The sequence below is a fragment of the Mesocricetus auratus genome, unplaced genomic scaffold, assembly GCF_017639785.1.
Source record: "Mesocricetus auratus isolate SY011 unplaced genomic scaffold, BCM_Maur_2.0 Super-Scaffold_100019, whole genome shotgun sequence".
NCBI lineage: Eukaryota > Metazoa > Chordata > Mammalia > Rodentia > Cricetidae > Mesocricetus > Mesocricetus auratus.
In genome coordinates this window covers 1,983,390-2,007,540 of record NW_024429200.1, presented here as the reverse complement: position 1 = coordinate 2,007,540, position 24,151 = coordinate 1,983,390, and the positions used below count along the sequence as shown (strand labels likewise).

The 24,151-nt window shown below is 43.4% G+C and overlaps 1 protein-coding gene across 4 annotated transcripts in view; it reads right to left on the bottom strand.

Moving 5' to 3' along the window:
* Hipk2 (homeodomain interacting protein kinase 2) overlaps positions 1 to 24,151 on the bottom strand; it is a 187,399-nt gene that overhangs the window by 122,483 nt on the left and 40,765 nt on the right. For all 4 annotated transcript variants that reach the window (XM_040728448.1, XM_040728449.1, XM_040728450.1 and 1 more), the window contains 1 exon segment: positions 4,931 to 6,014. In XM_040728448.1, coding sequence (XP_040584382.1) covers positions 4,931 to 6,014 — 1,084 coding nt within the window.

Below are 24,151 nucleotides of genomic sequence, written 5' to 3'. Positions count from 1 at the left end.
AAATAATCCAGCACCAGTTAATTGCTCACTTAAAAAACCAAAACCTTGGTACCAATGTAGAATTCGATAATGACCTGGCAGGGACTTCTTTAGTGAGGTAGTCAAGGTAGACAGGGTCACCTGCCACTGTGCTCTTCTTTCTAGGCACAAGCACCTGAAAGGTGACCTCTCGGGGGAAGCCTGCTCTCAGCTGGAACAGGGCTTCTCAAGAGTCTCTGCGGTAGGGTAGAGGATGGAGACTCCCATGCATCAGGGACCTCCTTCCCACAGGAGAACAGCAGCTTTAGGACGGGATAAAATAATTCTCTCCATATAAGCTTTCCAGATTCTTAGGTGCAAGAGCTTGAGAACCAGCCCTGCTGACAGTACCCTCATGGCTGACCTTCAGGACATAGGTCAAGTTGGAAGACACCCTCCACCCCGACATTAGACTCAAAAGACCTGAAAAAGCAACCCTGTTCCCTTAAATCCACATATCGGGCTGTCCTCACAGAATGCAAACAGCAGTTCTGTGGCAGGCTAGAAATACCGACAATGTGATTAAGGCGGCATGAGAAGAGAAGGCATTCCTCACTCTAAAGTCTAATTTGTCTTTCCTATGACCAAGTGTCAGGAAAGTTCAAAATAACTAACAAAGCCAAAATTGCCCACAGAGATAGTCATGTTTTTCTAAGGATGCTTCCTATAAGGGTGTTACAGACAATGATCAGGTCCAATTAGGGCTAGAATGTTAAGACTTTTGAGCTTTACCCTTTAATACAGACCTCTCTCACTCCTACATCTAAACTATGTACCCCATAAAAACCCTCACTATTTCATTTACAAAAGGAAAACCTTTAATTTAAGAGAAATAAGTAGAGCTACTCATGTGTTTTTACTTGTTTTTGAAACTTAAATTTCAGCCTTTGCTTAATCTTTAACGCTGGTCAGTTACAGTGATGCATACTAATTGTATGTAGTCAGCTGTGACTGTCTTGAAAAGCCCTCCCTGCACTGAGTACACATCCCTGTCCTCTATCTCTCTACCTACGTACTTAACAAACTCACCACCGTTGCTTCGCCCTGGCCCTTGACAAAGTTCTTTTCTGCAGCCTTATTGATAGACCACTGAGAGGAAAGGGAGGAAAGGCCTGGGCTCTGGGGGCAGCGCTGGAGCAGAGCCCACACATCCCTAGCGGCTGGGGAAATAGGTGGTTTCCAGGCCACCACCTTCCTTTCCAGGTCCCTCAGGCTGAAAACAGGAAATTTATTTTATATCACACTATTTTTATCATACCTGATGGGGTCATGGGAGTGGCACTTAACATAGTAGTATTTAAAATGATGAAGGGACAGAACATATTCATCCCTTTGAAAGTGAGGTGTCCCTAGTGGCAATGTGCCAGACTCAAGGCAGGAGACCCCTTGGGAGAGTCAGGCCCTGCAGGACAAAAGGCCCATGTGACAGGCTCTGGGAATGACAGATCTATAGCATGTAATGACCTCTCTGTCCAGGCAGCCAGAAAGCACCCCCTGTTCTCTCAAAATGTCTCTGAAAGTGAGCTCTTTTAGGACAAGGGCTTAATGATAAACAACCAAAGAGTTTCTCTTGTCCCCTCTCCCCATGTGAAAGGTGAAGCAGTCAGGAAAATCAGCAGTGTGGTCTCCACAGCCGTGACAAACAGTGTCAAAGCTGGACACTGTTCTCATAGGCTCCCACTGACCTGGGTAGCAGCACACTGGCCATGTCAGGGCTCAGATGAGGCTGTGGTGGGCAGAGTATCATGACTAATTTGGAAACTGGGCGTCATTCCAGAGCTGTGTGTGTGCCCCTGACCCTCGTTGAAGGCTGCCCCGCTAGCTGGCCTTGAGAACACAGGACCATGGAGACCCTGGTGGAGAGGGAAACCATCCTGCCTAGAATTTTTGGTACTAGTCACTTAAGCCTAAGGAAAGATACCCAGAAAGAAGGGATCTCAGAGAGAAGTAAGGATGCAGGAAGTAGAGGTGACTGTGCCTGCTGAGGAATGACAGGAGGAAGCTCCTAAGTGCCCAACAGTAAGCAAACAGCCTTTACCACCCCATGAGGTACTCAAATGGCTGACTAGGCCTTAAAGCTGGTGAGGAGGGATATGAAGTTCAAGTAGAGGCTTTAGTCCTGCCCCAGTTCCCATGGAAATGTCACTGTCACCCTAGCTCAGAGAGTCCTTTCTGAGCTAGGGTCCCTGAAAGCAAAGTAAACTGCAGAGTCCTCGCAGGAGGGGCAGACATTGGGCTGAGTAAGGCTTCAGAACCCCAAATGTAACGAGTCACACTTTGCTACAAGGATGCGTTGCTTATCAAATGTAGTCTCCTTGCTTAATTTTTAGCAAACTTCAGTGAAGTTGGACTCTGCTCCCTGAGAGCAATACGGGTTAACTAACAGAACTTCACACATCCCTTGACATGGCACAGTTTTTCCCATATGAAGGTCAAGAACTGGGAAGAAATAGCATTTGGCACCCTGAATTTGTAAGTCTAAATACCAAGTGGCAGCAACAACCTCCATTTTGCAGTAACTAGAGAGCACTCCAGCAACAGCAACCTCTGGGGCAAGATGTTTCCCTGTACTGAACCATTCTGAGTCGGCTTTCAAGGAAGGGCCAGGCACTCCTAAAGAGAACACTGGTTGTTCTCTACCAAGGAGGGTATAGTTCCCCATTGTCCAGCCTCCACCTTCCTGGGTGGCACCAGCAGTAGGCCCATGCCCCCACCCCCAGGCTGAACGGGGAAAGAAATTGAGCAGGGGCAGATTTATCCTCACAAGTATGTAGAAGCCTGTGAGAACTCCCTTAAGAGCAGAGGGCAGTATGTCTATCTGAATTCACAGAGAAAGCCATCACTGTCCCATTTCAGATTCAGAGCTAGACAAGAGCTCCTACAACTCAGGAATCCCTCTTCAGAGGAATGGAGAAGAGGGGAGGCCCATGCTTTGAGTCAGATTAAAACACAAGACAGAGAGGAAGGTATGGCTGAGGGCTGAGGGTCGGAGAGCACAACAGAACAGGAGGAGACATGCAGCAGTGCCGCAAGCAGAGACTGGGCTCACTGAGAGGAGCGAGTCAAGACAGGGAGGCCAACAGACCATTTTCAGAACAGGCCACAGGTCAGCGGGGCTAACACAACTCAAGTGTGTCCAGTCTTCCCACCGGATCCTTGAAGAGGGTGTGAGAAAGCACATCCACCGTCAGTCCTGGGATTCTCCTATCACTGCCACAAGTCAACCTCTTGGATGTGGGTTGCCCTACTTGTACATGGCAGTTTCGAGTTTCTTTTCTTGCTAACTTCCAGCATAGCCCTCTGCCATTCCACAACCCTGAGACCTTGCTTTCCATTTCCACCACCTCTTGATACTGCGTCTCCCACACAGCACACAGCACTAGGCTCTCTCACAGCATGTGATGCTTCAGCAGTACCCTAGAACTGGTAGAAAAGCCCCAGCTTCCAGCTCACAGGTCAGGAGATGAGAATATATATAGAAGTTAGGCAGTGAGCACAAGTCACACAAGCTAGTGAGTGTAGGGATCAGCTCTGTTCTGGATTCTAGGGATGCCAAAGCCTGCTGGGGACTCCCGGGTGGCCAGGGCCTTGTTTACAGCCTTGGAGCTAGCTAGCATTGTGCAAGGCCCATATTAGAAATGAGACAAACACTTGTGTGATGTGCAAGTTTTCTTGCTAGAGTGTAGTTTGTTTCCCCCAAGGGTCACCAGTTCAAAGAATGGTCCTCAGGGTAGTGATGTTGGTCTAGCAGAAGTTCATTATCAGTGCTCTCCTTGGAAGGAATTGAGGTTATAAGCCCGTGAGTTAGCTCTCTTCAATAAAAGCTGTCTTAAAATCTTGAACCTAATCTTGAATCTCTTATTTCTATGTATGCTTCCACCACTGTGAGGTCATCTACTCTAAGGCTGGTAATAGCATCATGACCTTGAACTTTCAGAATTTGAGCTAAACAAACCCTTTTTCTTTACAAAATTATCCAGTCTTGGGTTTCTCCTTATAAATAAAAAAACAAAACAGTGGTGCATAGGGTGCAGGGGTAGATGTTTCCTGACATAAATGTATCATGGGAGGGGCCACTGGCCCCAGGACAAAGGTCTTCCCTTCTTCCAGCCTCTTCCACAGGAACACAACGGTCTTCTCAGAACACTGCTATTCAACCTATTACATCCCCCCCAATACCACTCCCCAGAAACCTATGCTTGCTCCAAGTTTCCAGAACCTGTCCCAGGTACAACTCACAAATCCTCTGGTCTGGTCAGGCAGGTCACCCTTATCTCCTAAAGGAGTCTAACATCTCGCTACCCTGTGCCTATTGGTACATCCCTTCCTGCGGTAGCTATTTGGCTTCTCTCCATCCCAAAGAGCCTGACTTCTCCATTCTGCTCTTCAGCTAGTTCCCACAATCCTTTCCAACTCCCAGGATCAGACCAAGAATGTTACTTGGATGCCTTCTTAGCTGGCTTCTCATTGTCATTCCCATCTGCATGTATTCTAATTTTTCAACTACATTAAAGTCTCTTTTATTTATTTCTGTATATAGTAGCATTTGCCTGAATGTGTGTGTGTGCGTGCATGCGTGCGTGCGTGCGTGCGTGCGTGCGTGCGTGTGTGTGTGTGTGTGTGTGTGTGTGTGTGTGTGTCTGGAATCCATAAGAGGGTGATGGATCCCCTGGAACTAGATTTACTGGTAGTTGTGAGGTGCCATGTGGGTGCTGGGAACCAAACTAAAGCCCTCTGTATGAGCAGCCAGTGCTCTTAGCCACTAAGTCATCTCTCCAGCCTCCACATTAAGACCTCTTTCTGGTAGCAATCACTAGCTGTTTTGTGACTTCCCCATAGTGACTCTCTACATCCCTGTGGATGCCACTGGACTTCCTGCACCCTATGGCTATCTCCACGGAAAACGTCTTACCTGTAGTATCTAGATTGCAAGTAGGTGGAGCAGACGGCTTTGGACACGTGACTGGCTGAGCCAAAGTCAATGACCTTCACTCGGTATGGCTGTCTGGATGGATCTACCAGCATGATGTTTTCTGGTTTGAGGTCAGCATGGATAAGACCCAGGCTTTTGAGTTTCATCAGGGCTGTAGCTACCTGCTGGAGGACTGGGCGAATGTACTTGAGGGGCAAGGGGCTAAACTTGTTCTGTTTCAGAAAGTCATAGAGGTTCTGCTCCAACATCTCAAAGACTAAGCACGTGTGATTCTTGTGTTGGAAGCACTCATAGGCCCGAACAAAGTTGTAGTCATCAGCACTCTCTGTGCTCAGCCGGGCTAGGATGCTCACTTCAATCTGGCCTTGCCGGGCATAGGAAGGGTGGTTCTTTAGGATCTTAATGGCCACAATTTCATTGGTGCCCCGTTTCCAGCACTTGACCACTTGCCCAAATGTCCCTCTGCCCAAAAACTCTAAAACCTCATAGGTGTTGGTCATGGAGCACAGCACCTCATGCTGCACCAGCTGATAGTCACCCTCACTGTTGGAGCCACTGTTTTTGGAGGTGGCAGTAGACGTGGTGGCAGTGGCTACAGTGGCCCCGCTGGCATTATTCTGAATCATGGGTGGATGTTCTTCAATGATCTGCACGCTGCTGGTGTTCTCAATCTCCTCACTCTTTCGCTTGAGTCCACATTTTTGGTAGGTGTCAAGGAGGCTCACAGTGCTTCGACGCATTAGGTTATGTGGTCCACCGAGGACTTGCCCGGTGACAGAAGTGCTACTTGCTGATGTTACAACTATGTGTCCAGTACTCCCTGGGAAGATGATGGTCTGCTCGTAAGGTAGGCTTGGGTTTGGGATTGGCAAGGAGGTGCTGACGGTTGTGGAGGCTGGCTGAGAAGGTGGTATGTTCTTGCTCTGGCTGCACAGTTTGCTGTGGGAGCCGTACCCAGTCATGTCCCAGTTGGAACTTGGCTCTACTTTAAGTTTCTTCACACTACAGAAGGCACTTGATTGAAGGGTGTGAGGGGAGAAAACTTGCACATGTGAGGCCATACCTATGCAGAAAGGAAAGGGAAAATACATATTTGAGTTACTCCTCCATGAATAAACTCCATTGATTCATTTAGGCTCTGGTCAGATTGTCCTTCCACTTCAAAAGAAGGGAGATGAACTAGTGGGTAAAGGGTTGCTGTGAAGCATAAGCGCTTGAATCCAGATCCCCAGAACCCATGAAAGCCGGGCACAGTCACATGCAACTGTGGTCCCAAAGCTCCCACACCAAGATGGGTGACATAGACAGGAAAATTTCTAGAACCTCACAGGCTAGCTAATCTGACATATGCAACAATGAACAAGAGACCATCTCTCAAACAAGGCCAAAAGTGGCGCCTAACACCTAGTGTTGTCTTCTGGTCTCCACACATTTCTTGGTCTTCATGTGCACACACATGCATGCATAATGACTTAAAAATGCAGAAGTTTGAAAAAGCAAATCAATTCCACTCAGAAGTACATTCCAGTCTCCTTGTTTGTGAGACTAATGATTCCCATGTTCTTCCGTTAAACCTACCAGCCTTAGGAAGATAGGAAACTCAGGAATAGAGTCAAGAATCAGATACAGAATTGGGACTTAGTCCATCATTTATTTCTTGGAACTATACCTGCGACAGAAACCAATTCTTCATTCCTATTCAGGTTGCATCTATCAAGTATCCAGGTAAGTGTTAGATACTTAGCTCCTCTGTGTAGTTAGCTTAGCCTTCTCAATAAAACCTAATAACCAGGTTTACCACTCTTAAGAACCATGTTCCTACACAAATCCCATCACAGGGACTCTCATGATATTCTGTGTTCTGAATGAGACATACTCCCTACCACCTGGCATTCTGATCTTCTTGAATTCTATAGGGTTGTAGATAGATGATTTGATTTGGTGTTTAGCTGGCTTAAAACATGGATCACTTTTCAGACAGGGTCAGGTAGCACCATTCATGGGTTCCTTGCTCACCTATTTTGTCAACCCTATACATTAATAAAAATTTCTAGAAAGTTCTGAGATTTCAGATGCTCGGGAGATATCTCAGTCTAGATAAAGTGTTCACAATGCAGGCATAAAGGACATGATTGCATGATTTCTAGCATTGACAGACAGACAGACGCACGCACGCACGCATGCACGCACATACAGAGAGGGGGGAGGGAGGGAAGGAGGGAGGGAGGGAATTCTTGAATTCTTTGGGGTTTATTGGCCAGCCAGTCTAGCCTAATTGGTAAGCTCCAGATTCACTGAGAGACCTCATCTGAAAAAAGTGTGGAAAGTGATTAAAAGAGGCGCAGATGTCAACTTGTACCTGTGTGCACACACACCCACACCCACACACAGTGGAAGTTGAGAGAAAGAAAGAACTATGATTCCATACTGACATATCTGTAACCAAGATAATCTTGGAACTATTTAAGATCTTTCTGGAGTAGCTATAAAATTTATAATTATGGTGATATTAGAAAAAATTTAAATGTTATCACATACACACACACACACACACACACACACACACACAAGAAAAAACACTACAGTGATAAGAAAGGGAAAACCCTTAAAGGTACAAGAAGAAACAAACACCAATTACCTTCTAAGCTGCCTCTGATAACCATTTCGTGCATGAATATGTGTGTGTCCATGTGCATATATACATGTCTGAGTGTGCATGCATATATGAATATGTGTGGGTTCGTATGCATACACATGCCTGGGTGTGCATACATATATAGAGAGAGAGACCAGAGGTTGATAACAGGTGTCTTCCTCAGTCACCATATTTTGGGAGACAAATCTCAGTGAATCTTTGCCTCGCCGATTCAATTAGACTGGCTGGCCAGCAAGCCCCGAGATCTTCCTGTCTCCACCTCCCCAGTGTTTGGGTTACAAACACCTGGCTTTTCAGGTGACTGCTAAGGATGGAACTCAAGTCCTCAAGCTTATGTGTCACACTGAATGGGCCATCTCCCCAGCTCCACCATTTCCTACAAAAGCAGTGACAAAGTGGAGACTGTCAAGCTTCACTGATACTTAACCAGCTAGCTCCTGCTCCTCTCTGAGCCCCCAGCATTTTCTAGTGTTTGTTTAACATCTCCCTCTTAACCCCACCACTTGTCCTGATCCTCCCTCTCTTCAGCAGATCCCCACCTATTTTGTCCAGAATTCCAAGGTCAGTCTCAGGTTCTGCTAGTCTCCATTTTTCTCTAGAATCCTGTTTCTGCCATTCTTTTTCCTTGAAGCTATTGATTCTCTATGTTTATTTGGACATAAGTCTTTAGCTGGTACTGAATAAACTTGTCCAAATGAATTACTGGCCTAACCTCTCCCTTCTGCCTTCAAGTGTGTGTGCATGCAAGGCAGGAGGAGTACCAGTCGTAGCTCTCTCTTCACTCTTTCCTTCTTACCTGTAAATCAATGCTCTTTTCTTCAACACACACTCTTAATCCTCTCCCCTGGCATATTCAAATACAATGGGCCTGTGTTCTTCAGGTGAAAACTTCCTAACGGCCTAACCCAGTGGCCCTTTCATCCCTGTCCTCCTCCACCTCTGCAGCATCTGACACTGCTGACCCCCACTTCCCTCTTGATGCTCTTATCTGCACTAATGTGGCTCTGTAGCTGCCTTCTTCCTCCCTGTGGCTAATCCAAATACACAGGGTTGAGGCAGCTCTTCTTCCTCCTCTAACATGTTGGTGCTTCCAGTGTTCTGTCTCCTCTGGAAGGCATCATTCATTCAGACAGTTGAAGCAGTCATCTCTATGCAGGCAACTCCTACCTGTTTACCATGAACCAAGTTCCCACTTGAATGTTCTTACAATAAATTTCCGTCTCCTGCTACATCAAAGATGATCTTTCAAAGATGAACTCTTTGTGTTTTCCCTGAAACATAGCCAATCTAATCCTCCATTCTAGCATTTCCATTTCTGTTAATAAAGTATTTATCTAGTTGCTTGGCTCCCAAACTGTGGATTTACCTCAACGAGTCTTGATTACCTCAACAGGCAAAGGATACTCAGTCTTGATAGATTTCTCCTTCCTTTAAAATGTCTTTTTTTTAATTAAAAAGTAATTAAATAACCATATAATGCAAATAACCATAAACAGCAAAATGTCTCTTGTATTCAACTCTCTAGTTGTTCTTTTTGCCACTCCCATGTTGAAATTATTACTTTTCTTTTCTTTCTTTTTTTCCCCTCCAAGACAGGGTTTCTCTGTGTAACAGCTCTGGCTGTCCTGGAACTGCTCTGTAGACCAGACTGGCCTTGAACTCACAGAGATGCACCTGCCTCTGTCTCCCAAGTGCTGTGTGCCACCATCACCCAGCTGAAATTATTACTTCTCAAAAGTAACCCTAAAGCAAATATAGGAACCCGGTCTACCTGAATGATCCTTTAATATGCCTCTATCTGGCCACCAGATTTGTCTTACTACACAAGCTTCTGAGCTGAAGAGACAGCTACATCTTGATTACAAACACTTGCTAGCTTCATCTTCAACCACTGATTTTCCAGAAGTCTCAACTCTAAGCTGGCCCCATCCATCTTCCCAGAACAAAATGCCTTCTCTGCTTGCTTCATTTGTCCTTCTGGCGTGAAGTCACTGCTTCTCTCAACTGATCTAAAGACCATCCAGTTCAGAGTCCCAAGCCTGAGTTTTTGAGGCAAGGTCTCATGTAGTGCAGGCTGGCCTCAAACTTCTGATTTTCCTGCCTCCGTCTCCCCAATGCTAGGATTACAGATACGAGCAACCACATTTGCAAAGTAGCTTCTCTCTTATCCTATTTTCATGTTTAAGTTATGTTTCCACAACTGGACCAATTCTGGCACCAAGAACTGCAACCATACCTCACACCTCTTTGTTTTTGCCTCGTACTTCTCTGTGTCTTCCCATGGCAGGCCAAGCTTACAGTGCATGGTGACCACTGCTAACTGAAGAAAGCCTATAACTGCTTTGTCACCAGTCACGCTTATCGAAAGAAGCAGGCCTGGCTTGAAATTACAGAAAAAGCTGCCAGTGTTTTTCTACCCAAATAAAGATTTGTAAAAAGCAAGAGGGGGGGGGTGGTTGGTGGGAGGGCACGGGAGGAGGGGAGGGAAAGGGAGAGGACCTGGAACTGACATGTGAAGCAACCTTGTTTCTTATCTAAATTTAAACTGGAAAATAAAATTAAAAAAAAAAAAGCAAGAGAGAAGCATGGTGGTTACCTGACTAAACGCCCAGTGCTTGGAAGGCTAAGACAGGAGAATTTGAGGCTATTCTAGGCTTCACAGCAGGATCCTGACTCAAAACAAAACAATACTCTAAAAATGAAAATAAAACAAAACAAAGCAAAACAAACAAACAAACAAAAAATACCAAAAGTAGAGGCTGGTCAGCTCCTATCCTGGGGCTGCCACATGTGTTCTGACTTCTTGGAGGCAGGTTCAGTCTAACCCTAAATCCTACTCTGAATCTGTTACTGTGACACGTGGGTCAACAGAGACATCCCTTCGGGTTTGAAAGATGACTCCAACCATGATCTGGGTACTATGACTAATAGGCTTGTATATTATTTTGGTTTGCTATGCAATCATGTTTTCACCTGCTTTTTATGTCAACATCTTCCTAATAGTACAAATACAGAAAGTGATTTTCTTTATTTATTAGTATCACTTAAATATTCATATAGTTATAAATGCTATAGCCCAGACATATCCAGCCTATGGTTCACAGGCCTCATGTGTTCCAGTACACCTATGAATGTGGCCCAACACATTTTACATAACATTTTGTTACAGTGCCAAAAGTTTTGACATCCTTGAAGCAATGCAGAAAAGAGCAGTCCTTGGGCTTTCAGCTACCTATGCCTGGAAAAGAGTAAACAATATTAACATCTACTTCAGCTTCTGTCCCTTGACTGTCCCTTGTTCCTTACTCTTCAAATTACTGTCAGGGGAAAAGAGAGGAGAAGGTGAAAGGAGAAATAAGCTAGTTACACACAAAGCTTCGAAGGCATTGGTGTCCGTCCTCACTGTTTCCGAGGTTCTTGGTGGAAAGGCCACATTGCAGAGTGGAATTTTACAAAGGGGAAGAGGGTAGCTTATGAATTATTTGTTATTGGGATGGTAGCCAAGGGTCATAAAACTGTGGAAATCATCACTGGCTGCTTTGGGTGACAGATGCCCAGGATCAGCAAGGAGACCTGCATGGCTGGAACCTCCCTGCACCCTTCACTGGGCCTCAGATTCTAGCTGGGGCTGCTGTGGTCACTGATGAGGTCAACAGTCACTATTCCAAGAAATAGACCTAATGTTTCCAACAGCTTTTTACCTTTGTTCTATGGCACAGCCCACTTTCCTCTTGGAAGCAGAATGATCAAACAAAATATAGCTAAAGAAAGTCATTAATGATGGTGTTTTTAAAGCCTCAAAAATTTTATAAGGAATAAAACACTGGTAGTTTTACAGCTTCATTTTAAAATAATCCCCAACCACAATCAAACTTATTTCCAAACATTTCTCCTTGAAATGATCTTTTGAAACAAACCTTCCTGATTAGTTTAGCTCTCTCTGAGTCAAGCCTACAACCTTTGCGACTTCATTTGATCATATCTCTAAAGCCAGGGACAAGGAAGAGGGTGGGGAGACCTGTATGTTTTCCATGCTAAAGGAAGAGCTAAATGTTTCCTCTCATTTCCTTATGGTCTGACCTCCATAGTCTTCAAGGACTACTTACCCCCTGAACACACAAAATAATAATAGTAATAATTTACCCCAAGAAGTGGCAGGAGCTAACTGGATATTTTCAGTTTGATCCTATTCAAAATTTCACTTTCTGACCCTCCTCTTAGGCTCTTGAAAGAAAAAGTGGATTTGTCTCTCGTTTGTGAGTGGGAGGATATGTTTTAAATCCCTGGAGGGCAGTATGGAAGGCCTGGGGAATAACAAATAAATCTGCAATAATTACACCTGCTCCTTCGAGGTGTAACACATCCAGACCTTTCTATAAAAGCCTTGGTGGACTGTCAAGGTAACCCTTCACAATGGTTGTACAGCCATCGATTACAGAGACACAGAATGAAGCGGCTACAGAGGAGTGTTCTTACCCTTAGCTACTGGCTCTCGAGCAGGCCAAAATCATGAGCACTGAACACCAGCTCTTGCCATGTTACAGGGGTCATGGAAAAACCGCCAGTAAAAGAGATTTATTTACAAACTAAGCCAACTTATATCACACAATAAATTCTTCATTACATGACAAAAAGTAGTGCCTATAAATCTGACTAAAACCAGTCACAACAGAATTAAAGTGCATCATTTTAGGTCATTCCTTATTGATACAAAAAAAGATAGACTGCCTCATATACTAAACAAACCCAGGTCACCCAGGTTTTGAGTGTGTTTTGATAGCCTGTATGTTTAAACAATGAATATTAACTGCTCTTTTTTAGGGTTTCCTTTACCCCAAATGCCCACTTTACATCAAAACATATGTTAGTAAGTCTGTGTTTCAAAAGACTATTTTCAAAGCATTTGCCTTGTAGTCTTTATGTGGATGCCATGTATATCCATATCCACAATTTAAAAGCATGCACCATTCTCCAGGTTTTAATTACCAAGTACCCAGTACACACTTGGCTGTAGGAGGGTGTCTTTGGGGTAGGGTGAGTGAGCCTTTGCCTGAGACAGTCTGATTATCATCATATGCTCATTCTCACCAAGAAGTCAGACAATGGTGAGGTTCCTAGAACAGGGAGAAAATCAGACTGTGATCTGAAGTTCAAGCCTAGGTAACTCTGTGTGACTCTTTGTCTTTCTTAACTTTCAAGGTTCAAAGAGAAATTCTTTTTTCCAGAGTTATAGACAACTTTTTCTGGCTTTTTGAGATAGAATCTTGCTATGTAGTCCAGGCTAGCTTCATGTAGGACCATCTGGCCTTGAACTCAAGTGCTAGGATTACAGGTATCTGTCATCATACCCAACTAACTTTGCTTATTTACAAAACAAACAAACAAACAAACCAAAAAAAACCCTAAAACTCTTCGTGATCTTGAGTTTTTAACCCATTACTTTTTAAAACATTTGTTAAAAGATTGCATCATTCATCTTGCCAGTAAGTATTCAAACTGAGTGCTATCTTATCTTTATGAATTTATACTACAGACAAAAATTATCAAAAAAAATTATTGGCATACATACACATGCATGGATATAAAAAAAAAGATTGGGTCATTTAGTGTATTTTTCCTAGCATATTTGCTGAGTTTCCTCATGACTTTTTATTTCACAATTGGATGAACTGAAAAGTTGCTTCACATGTGAGTACATTTCCTTTCCATTTCACCACCCAAATTATCTACTGGAAGATCAGACTCTGGTGAAACTACAGGGATAAGAGAGGGCTCAACTATGATTAACTTTTTTCATTGAATTCAATTTCACTGAATTTAGCAAAGCTCAAGAGAAGGAATTATAAGTAAAAATAGGCATCATTTTTATCAGTATTTAAGGTTTAATTTAGGTCTGGCAGATATGAAATAGGCTTGCCACTCAGAATCCAGTTATAGTCAGAGTCCAGATCACTGTAAGAGGTACCAACTTCCTCACTTCCTAAAACCTTCTGGGCATACACTGACTGAATAATGAGCATCTGATGGAAGCTGCAATGTTATTTTGTTTCCTCACAATACAGAACTCAAAGGATTAATTCCCATACTCAACAGAATACCCTGTCTTCTATATCATATTTTACACATATGATATGGAATAAGTTAAAATGAATCAATGTTAGAAATACATATCTAACCAAGCACTTGAGAGGCAGAGGCTGGGGAATCTCTAAGTTTGAGGCCAGCTAGGACTATACAGAGAAACTTCATCTCAACCCCCAAAGAAATATGTATCCAAATGGAAAGTTTTAAACATGTAGAGTAGGGTAAATGTGTATAACCCTTGATAAACTTGTGATGGTTTAATGTCTTAGAGGCACTAAAACTTGAAAAGTATGATAAAAAATTCTTCATTGCTATATTACAGAATATTCATAAAATTATAGTCATTATTCTGTGTGTCAAATCTGTATTTTAAAAGAATATGAGACAATTTCAGGTTAGCCTGTTTCTAAATGACAGATTTTCAAAACAGTGTGTACTAAATATCTTTGGGGCTTTTATATCACTTTCAGTCAGAGGGTCCACTAGTTTTATAATGTTAAATATATGATATAATTCTACCAGAGTAGTGTAGAATTAACCACAAGCTCTACAGAATCTTTTTTGATAATGACAGCAGAAATACTATTGTTGCAGCACTGAGCATTTGAAAAATAGACTAAATCATTCGTCAGCTCTGTATTACAGGTTAGAATGAAAACTATCTTTGGCATCACCATTAGCCGGGCATGGTGGCACATGCCTGAGGCAGAGACAGGCGCATCTCTATGAATGGGAGACCAGTACAAAGGATGATCCCATGTGTGTGAAGGGGCATCGCCATTGTTCTGAAGGAGAATAAATCCTATAGCATCGTTAAGTCCTATGCCAATTTAAAAGGACAACTGGAAATTAATAGCCGACATAAACAACTGCCAAAATAAATAGCATATTTCAGAGCAGGAATCACTCAGGTGATAGACAAGATTTTACAAGGTAGGAGCTGTGTTTAAGAAGGTGGGTGACTTTTTGAAAGGTGAGGCTAGTGTTCCAGACCCAACTAGGAGAGTCTAATTCCATCACTCTCACAATGGGGAGCACCAGCATTGTTGTCTCTGTCCTTAGGAAGCTTTTGCTTTGTTTGGAAACAGCTGAAGCCCATCTGCATGTCAGTAATACATTAGCAAACACTAGGGCAATAATCAACCTCTAGTAGACATGTGCATATCAAGTGCTCCAATAGTCTAGAAATAGTTGTAGTCATTTGAAGCTGGTGTGATGCCCCAGCTCTCCTGACCCACCTTTGGCATTCACTCTTGTTGTTATCACACATGGAACTAACCAAGCTTTTAGAGACTAAGAGTTCCCTACCCTTTCCTGGACCCCAGGTCCTTACCCCTCAGGACTGTGTGGGAAGGCACACTTCCCCACTGAATAAATGGGCAGATATGCTTACGGAGATGACATAAGCTGCCCAAAGTCTGCCTGGGCCTCAAATTCATGTCATTACTCAAGCTTCTGCTTCATTTATTAGGTTCTTAGATTAGAAGCATCAAACATGAGGTCAGGCAGAGTAGCAAGCATGGACAGATAAAAGCCAAAAAGTAGAAAACACAGATCTAAACTGCAGTGCAGAGTTGGCTAAATCAACCATGACGGGTACCCACAGCAATGACCGTGGTGTCTATCATTTCTGTCTCCTCTCCTCAGGGTGCCATCTGAGAAACACATTAAAATTATTTTTAAAAATAAATGTATCTCTCTTAGGAGGCAATCATATCTTTTTAAATGTACAATGTGACAGTGGCCAGAATACTGGTCTTGAGTAAGAAACTTAGACTAAAAGTGACCTGGAGAGGTTGCATGGCAAACAGAAAGGCTATCACAACAGCCCAGAGGTGACAGTAGGAGGATTTGAACTAAGTAACTGTCTGAGAAAACAAAAAGGAAGGAGCAAAAATATAGGGGTTCACAGAGGGAGGAAAAAAGTAAGACAGTGACAGGGTTCAGAACATACATGCAAAGGACGGAAAGGAATCAAATACATTTGAGAGAGGCAAAGAAATGGGTCCGCAGGGGAGATGGGACAGAGTCAAACGTTTTTCTTGGGGAAAAGAGGATACAAAGAGTTTTCAATAAGTTGAATGCTAAACAGTGATATGATATCTATGCTGGACTGTCCGTCACTGATTCCTACTAACACACAGAAAAAAGTAATTGCTTGATTTATCGGAAGTTAGTGTCAGAAGCTGTGGTATTTGACAAGCAGTATCTAGTACCTTTGTGCAAACTTGGGTGTGAGTAAGTATGGGTGCATGTGTGTGCATGTGTGTGTGTGTTTAGGTAGAGGGGGTGTGTCTGTGTGTAGATACTGATGTAAGGTATCTTCCCCAATTGCTCTCCACTTTATTTATTTATTTATTTATTTGGGGAACAAGGTTTCTCGCTAGACCCAGAACATACCTAAGGTTTCTCGCTAGACCCAGAACATACCTAGTTCAACTAGACCTGCTGGCCAGCAAGCCTTAGGCAGCCTCCTGTTGTGTCTGCTTTCCCAGTGCTGGGAGTACATGCATATGCTCAGCTTATGTGTACACTAGAGACCACAGGACCTCATACTTATACAGCAGGCACTACTGTATCTCCAGTCTCAGGTTGACTCTTAAATGAAGATAAATCATTTTGAAAAGAGAATGGAAACTGATAGAATGGGCTAAGCCTGCGCAGGATTAACCAGAAAGAGAAGAGGACAAGGTGGCCCTAACCTTATTCATGGATAAATCCAAAACAATGTGCTAGGTTCAAAATACTGAAGGACAGAATGTACACGGGCTTCTAAAGGACAGGGACTGCAAAAAAAAAGGCTCTTGTGCCAAAGACACCGAGAGTTACTACTGAGTATGAGCGCCCAGCCCAACTAGGAAGTTTCTTGTTAGGTGTCAGTGACTACAGAAAGGCTTTGCTGTATGTATCAAAACAAGAGCCTGGTGAGAGAATGGGCAAGAGGTTGGCACCTCGTGTCAATGGAATTCATGTGAGTAAAGCTGTTTCCCAGGAGAACCAAAGTAGAAAGTGAACAGATGGTAAATAAAGTAATCTTTGGAGGGTCAAATAGTATAAGGAGGACTCAAGATTCAAGGGGAAAGTCGAGTATGAAGTGAGAATAAACACAATTAGGGGATTGATTCAGGAGAATCAAAAAAGAGGAGGAGTGACTAAGTCTGGATGGGAATGTGCCAATAGCTCTCCTTGCCCCCAGAGGTCAGAGGGTCAGAGGAAAAAGGAGGAGTATCCTCCTGGACTGAGAAACAGACACACCGCATACACCCCTTGCTTTCCCAAGAAATGTAATTCTCTTAAGGACTCTCAAAGCCTTTTGTATCGTCTGTCATAAGCTGTGTTTCTTCAAATTTTACCATAAGCTGTGTTTAATTCAGAAAACATATTTTCCTTGCTATTTGCAAATTCCTTATACATTTACCTACCTGCTGGTTCATTATTTGTCGAAATCAGCCCTTCTCAGTGCTCAAATTCTCTTTTTTTGAAAGTTGTCAACCTTGCTCACAACTCCAAGCCTCTCTTTAGTGACCTTTTGCAACTCCCCTACGGCCTTACATAAGGCCAATGTCATGCCAAGCCACCACTTCTATGCAGTGGTTGAGTTACCTGTAGTCTAGTTGTAGTCTAGTGTATCTCTACAGTGCTGGTGTTTGCAAGCAATCTGAATACTCTTAAGGCCTAGGATGGTAGCTCAGAGACAGAGCACTCCCCTACCCTGTGCAAGACCTGGACTTCATGTCCAACACAGCAGATAGTAATGATACATTCCCAGGAGTACAACCAATCTTATGCTGGTGAAGTAAAGAGTGACTGCTGATAAGTTACAAAATGCTTTTCAGTCTCTATGGAAAACAAGTTTGTAAGACAAAACAAAACACCTCCAAAAAGCCTTTTAAAATTAGAGTTGCAATAATGGAAACTTATTTAAAACCCAAGAATAATGCTTGCCACTGGGTCTCACTATGTAGCCCAGGATAACCTAAAACTTGCAATTCCCTTTCCTCAGTATCTTAGAAGTACAGGCCTGGTTCACCAAGCTGGCCAACAAACAGAAAGCCAATAACTGCTTAACATAGGCATCTTCATCTGCTATTGCTCTCTAACGGAGCATGGCAGGCTGTTGGATGACTGATGACAAAAAGTCATCTCACACTTCTGGAGGCCAGAAGGCCGCAATCAAAGCCCTGGCAGTGGCATTTTGGTCCCTTCTGAGAGCTGGAGGAAATGAGGTGTTCTGAGCCTTTTTCCTTGGCTTTTAGATAACCATCTTCTCCCTGTGTCTCTTCAGCCATCTTCCCTGTATGTATCTGTGTCTAGATTTCCCCTTTGATAAAGGCACCTATCATACTAGATTATGATTCACAGTAATAAAGCCACTTCAACATGATCTCTGTAAAGTTCTATCTATACAAGGTCATATTCTGAGGTCCTAAGGGTCAGAAATTCTACATATGAATTTGGGAGTACATGATTCATACTGTAACAGTAAGTTTAAGAAAGTCAGAAGCATTTTAATAAAGTGTAATTTTGTCAGGATGTTATGACATCAAAATAAAATAAAAATATACCTTTGTTTTTTCTCCTTCAAGATAAGATGTTTCATTTGGTGCTTTCCCTAAATCCTACCTTAAATAACCTTCAAGTGTGCTTTCATCACACGTATGGAAACAAGCAGAAGCAAAGCAGTTACACTACACCAAGTTCTGCAAAGTTCGTCATTGTGCTTCTGGAAGAGGCCATACAGGAGTGTGTCTGTGCACGTGAAGAAACCACTGCAGTTGCCGTGCAGTGGTGGCACACGCCTTTAATCCCAGTACTCGGGAGGCAGAGGCAGGTGGATCTCTGGGAGTTCGAGGCCAGCCTGGTCTACAGAGCGAGTTCCAGGACAGCCTCCAAAACAATACAGAGAAACCCTGTCTCAAAAAACCAAACAAAAAAACAAACAAAAAAGAAAGAAAAAAGAAAAAAAGGAAACCACTGCAGTCACTTGGCATCAAGGACAATTTCGAGTGGCAGGCTGATAGCGAGTGGAACAAGTCTGAAGCCACCTACATGAAGAACCTCGAATGCACAGCTACTACAGCGAGTGTGGGAAAGATTGAGGCTGGGAGAGTCCTTCCTCACGCCCACTTTGGTGTTAATAACAATGAACCTCTGTAAAAGAATTCTCACCTGTTACCTAAATTGTCCTTTTTGTCCAAAGGCTAGTAATTTTTTCTAGTTTTGTATTTGTTTCTAAGGAAAGATCTCAAAAAGATAACTTATCAAACAAACAAAAAGCAGCAAATACCCACAAACTGTAAAAACAATAGTAGCTACAGCTCTGACCTCAAAACAGATATAATCCATCTAAGTCCCCAACGCTCCATAAAGCTGTGGCCCCAGGATGTTTTCTAAGTTAGAATGACCAGACTAGCAGCAGGCTAGCTTCAGGGGTTGAGTCACCCCTCTTCACAAATTCCCTCCCTGGCCCTTCAGCTCCTCCCTGCCACTGGTAAGTGTATCGTCTTCTGTGTGCCACCAGCTTTGAGTCCTTAGTGACCACCAGACTTCAGTAACCACCGAGAAGGCTGGGAAGTCGGCTAGTGAGTCAGCCTCACATGAATTATGCTGTCCCTTAGAAGTGTCTTATAAAGCATCAACTGAGACTCACAAGTTGGTGTGCTCTTATTTCCCTGTGAAGAAAATTAGGTATCCCCAAATGTTTGCTTATTCCATGCCCAACCCGCTACTGAGCTGTCTTTTAAGCTTATGCAGATAATCTGACACTCAGAAACAGTGTTGGGTCTTACAATGTGGTAAATTCTTTCCATTATGACCTGTTCATCAAAAGGGTGGGCTGAGCTGCTAGCTCCCAGCAGCTATCTATGAATGTGGGCTTCTTTGGAAACAGGGTATTTACAGGTGAAATCAAATTAAGATGAGGTCATCGGGATGAGTAAGTACTAGTCCAACCTGACTGGTGCCTTTGTAAGAGGAGGAAATCCCACATGACAGCACAGGCAGAAATGAAGCTGCAAACCAAGACACACCAAAGACTGCAGGGCCCACAGACCCTAGGAAGAGAAGACAGAGTTCTACTTGTTGACACCTTCATTTTCCACGTTGTCACAGTAGCCCTAAGAAACAAATGTACTCAGCACTACAATCCAGGACGCATTGCATTGAAAAAAACAAAACAAAAGTCTACCCTCAAATTATGACAAAGTATTTTTAGCTATTGCAGTCACTTAGGCCTCCCAGCCTATTTGTCGCCCGTAGGGTGAAAAGCTGCAGAGGCACCCCAGCTTTCCTCCCACGCTGTGATTCCCACTCCTCCCAGGATGCTGGACAACTCCTCCTTGATGCAAATACACTGTGCATCGCGACTGAGGTCTGACTTCAGAACAACATGAAGCAGTGGGACTTCACTTGGTCCTCACGGGATTCCAAGAGCATAGACATCAGGGACTTCCTAACCTCACCTTCTTGCTGTGGTAGAAAAGAGGGGACCAGAACCCAAGATCTGCCCTCAGTGCCACACCCACTTGTTGTCTCTTGTCTTCCCCTTCCATTCAGCTCTGAACACTTTCAGATGAGTGCTTACACGACTTTGTGAAGCCTGTTGCTTAAGCACAGTAAAGCTGATGATGGGAAGCACACAGGACCCCCTTCCCCTGTCACCTCTCAAGGCAGGGTTCATCTCACCTTCCCTCTGACAGTGTGACAATCTGCCCCCTTGCTGCTTTACGTGACAAGCCGGTTTGCTACAGCAGCTCTACCTTCCCGTTTGTCTTCTCTGGAGAGCTCTGCCATTCCCCTCGGCTGCTTTCAACTAAACTCAGTTACAGGTTCCTTTGGGGAAGCCAAGGAGTCACCTCTGTGCTGTGACTGAAAGGAGGATGAGCAGGAACAATGGGAGGGTAAGGGAGAGCTGGGGAAGGAGAAAAACAGAAAAGAAGGTGAGAAAATAAGAAGCCCCATATCAGCTGGGCGGTGGTGGCACACGCCTTTAATCCCAGCATTCGGGAGGCAGAGGCAGGCAGATCTCTAAGAATGCAAGGCCAGCCTGGTCTACAAAGCTACAGAGAAACCCTGTCTCAAAAAACCAAAACAAACATAAGCTCCACATCAGGAGCACATTCAGAATAATTAGGAAACACTGCCATGCATTTTGGAACTATTAAGTGCAATAATGCAATATGTGATAATGTGTGTGTATCTGTGTGTGTGTGGGTATGGAAGTCAGTGGGAATCCCTTGGCCATAAACCCAGCAGTCCATGTTCACACGTGTAAGTCGGTGAGTTCTGTGGTCTTTAGAAGAGCATTACTACACTCGGAGTCACTGTCCCTGAACCTGCCCCCTGATGTTATTAGTCAGCGGCTCCATTTGCTAAGCCACCTCTCCCATTTCTGGCAAAGGTGCCTACTCTCACATGGGTCCCTGCTCTCAGGTCATGGCTGACATGTCTGATGGCGTTCATGTGTACTGATGTGGAAGATGCAATGGCCTCTGGCAATATCAGCAAACTCCAATTTGTCTGTTCTCTGGGCTCCAGGGGCTTGTTTTAGATCATGTCTGAGTCTCCACCATCTACATCAAAAGTAGTTCCACCCTTATGAGCACAGCACTTAACCTCGTGGTGCCTCAGTTCCTTCATCTAGAAAGTGGGGATAATAACAGCCTGTCACAATGGCTCTGTGTGCTTTAACAAGTGTACATGTTTTCTGTGTGTGCAACTCTGGCACACAGTAAACTCTAAGAAGGTGGATAGTGAAAACTGAGAAGGGGGCGTTGGCCAGCTTACCATGGTCATCTAGCATGTGAGGATATGATGCACTAAAAACTGGTGCTCACAACACTCAGCACCACATCTGGCAAAGGTGAGGGTACAGCACGCTGTTTGCAAGGACTGGGCAGCAGAAACAGAGTGTTGAGGCAAGGGTTCCTTCCCTATACTATTCCTGAAGGAAAGGTAGAATTAATCCAGAAGATTCTGAAGAGGTCAGAGAGACCTGACGGACATAGAAGTTTCGGATGCAAAGTATATTTTACTTAATCTGCTTTCATAAACTTTGTATTTCTTTTGTGGTTCTCAAAAGCATTATTTATAGTTACACTTGAGACCTGGGTTCTATGTGTGATGTGCACACTGCAAGTTTGTATTCATCATATAAACTGATCTCAAATTTTTTTACTCCATACTCAGGGAAAAAAAATGAATACCCATTCCTGAGATGTGCAGTATTTATTTTTATAAATTTTCATGTTCCATGTTAATGCCTACTAAAAGCACAAACAATATGAATATTTAGATTTTTTCCCTCTGAATCTTGAGCCTTTCATTCAGAAATTTCCTGCTAGAACTCAACTGACTCAAGTCATATAATGTAAGAGTTAGGGTTGGCAATAAGTGAAGCCTTATACCAGCAAAAAAAGTGAGTGAGAGGCATTGCTTCTGGTCCAGAACTTTGAAGCTAGTGTGACAATTTGTCCTCTTTCCCCATGTAAGCAGCCCTGATCCAGGGAGGACAGGCTCTTTGGCCTGGGAAACTGAAGGTGTGTTGAAGGAAGCGAAGACCTCGGTAGCCCGAGACGGAGCATGATGTGAGTGTCTGTTACCTCCACACATCACAGCCCATCTTCATGTTGTTATCCCTGGCAAGGATGACTGTGATTATATCTTGATGCACCAGATGCTTACCCATCAAAACCAGAGCACACCTTTGTAAGGGTGACTTTAAAACTTCTAAGTAGTTTGACCCCCTTTTCCTTATTTTAATGTAAGAGTGCTTCAAGGAGGTTAAGACATAAATAATGGAAGAGCAATGGCCATTACGAATGTCAGTGACTTCAAGTACACACACCAATTATCACCTAGTAGGTTTTCTGAACAAGTAGAAGATATAGAATTGTCTATTAAAAATGCACACCTTTAATCCCAGCACTCAGGAGACACAGGCGGCAGATCTCTGTGAGTTTAAGGCCAGCCTGGTCTACAGAGTGAGCTCCAGGACAGGCTCCAAAGCCACAGAGAAACCTTGTCTTGAAAAACAAAAAATTAAAAAATAAAAATAAAAATGCCTTCAGTTTTGCCTGGAAACTTTGAAGCAAATGGCCTCCTGGTGACTAAAACAAGAAGCTGTCTTTCAAACTGGCCACGGGATTGGAACTGCTGGTCACAGGCCTGAGCTCCCTCAGGGTTATCTGTTTATCATGTACTGGTGTTTCTTATAAGAGGGATGGCCTTTCTCATCCTGCTCCAGTTGTATGTGTAAGCTCCATGATGTAATGGTTATCTTTCTGGTAAAGAATATTCAAGCTCTGACATCACAGTAGTAATGGATATTACTCATGGCATGCTCTCAAGTCCAGCAAGGCACATTCTGTACCCTCTTTATCACTGAAGTCAGCAATAGGTTTAAAAATAGCATTGCTTACACACCCAGAGTACCACTGATTCATTAATAACTGAGAAAATACTACTCTGGACTCCTAAATTAAACAGAATCTTGAATACAGGATTTTGAGACATAGTCATTTCCCACTGCCCTGGTAGGAGTATTATGTTGTATAGACTTACAGATCTTAAGGAAAAGAAACCTTAAAAATCTACAGATTCAGATTTTAACAAATTATCTAATTTCTGACTCCAAAATTACCAACCTAAAATGTAATGAGAATATCCATAAATTTGCGACCTCAAATAAGGGTCTTACAAGGATAATTGACAGTGGTCATGGTGACATCTAGATATTTTATTTCCCACTGATAAAGGAGTTGAGGGTTCTGGTTTTGGAAGTCCTACTCATGTTCTTTAAAGACAAACATTTCCTCTACAGGACACATAGATGTTGTGCTTGGACATATAGATGTCTTTTGCTTAACTTTGTGCTCAGTGAGTACCTTCTGTTCTCTTGAGATCCCAGAAGAGGCTGTGGACCATGGAGGGTGCCCTCTTGGCTGCACGCTAGTATTATCTTCCTTTAAATGATTCAGGTTGAACAACTAACCAGCCTTTTAGAAGATTAATTAGCTTGATAAAATAATCCTAGAATTTCTGGTCAAATCTGCTCATCCAGATCTGCTAACTAAGGATCCTATTGGCCATGGTAAATAGCCAGAACTGTCTGATGAGTGCCTATGATGTACAAATCTGCTAACTAAGGATCCTATTGGCCATGGTAAATAGCCAGAACTGTCTGATGAGTGCCTATGATGTACAAGCAATGAAGAACTAACATGGTGCTTGCTTCTTGAAAAGACCAGCATGCTGTGGGGCAAGACCAGAAAAGACAACTGCTCAGAGAAGACCAGCATGCTGTGACCCTCACCAATCAAATGTCACTGACTCAGAGAAAGAGGTACTCCCAGTGGTGGATGTGATCTTTATACAGGAGAGAGGTCCAAGGGGAATTGAAATATCAGGACTAGGGATCTCACCTTGGGGTGAGGGGACAGATTGAATCTATTTTTATTTAA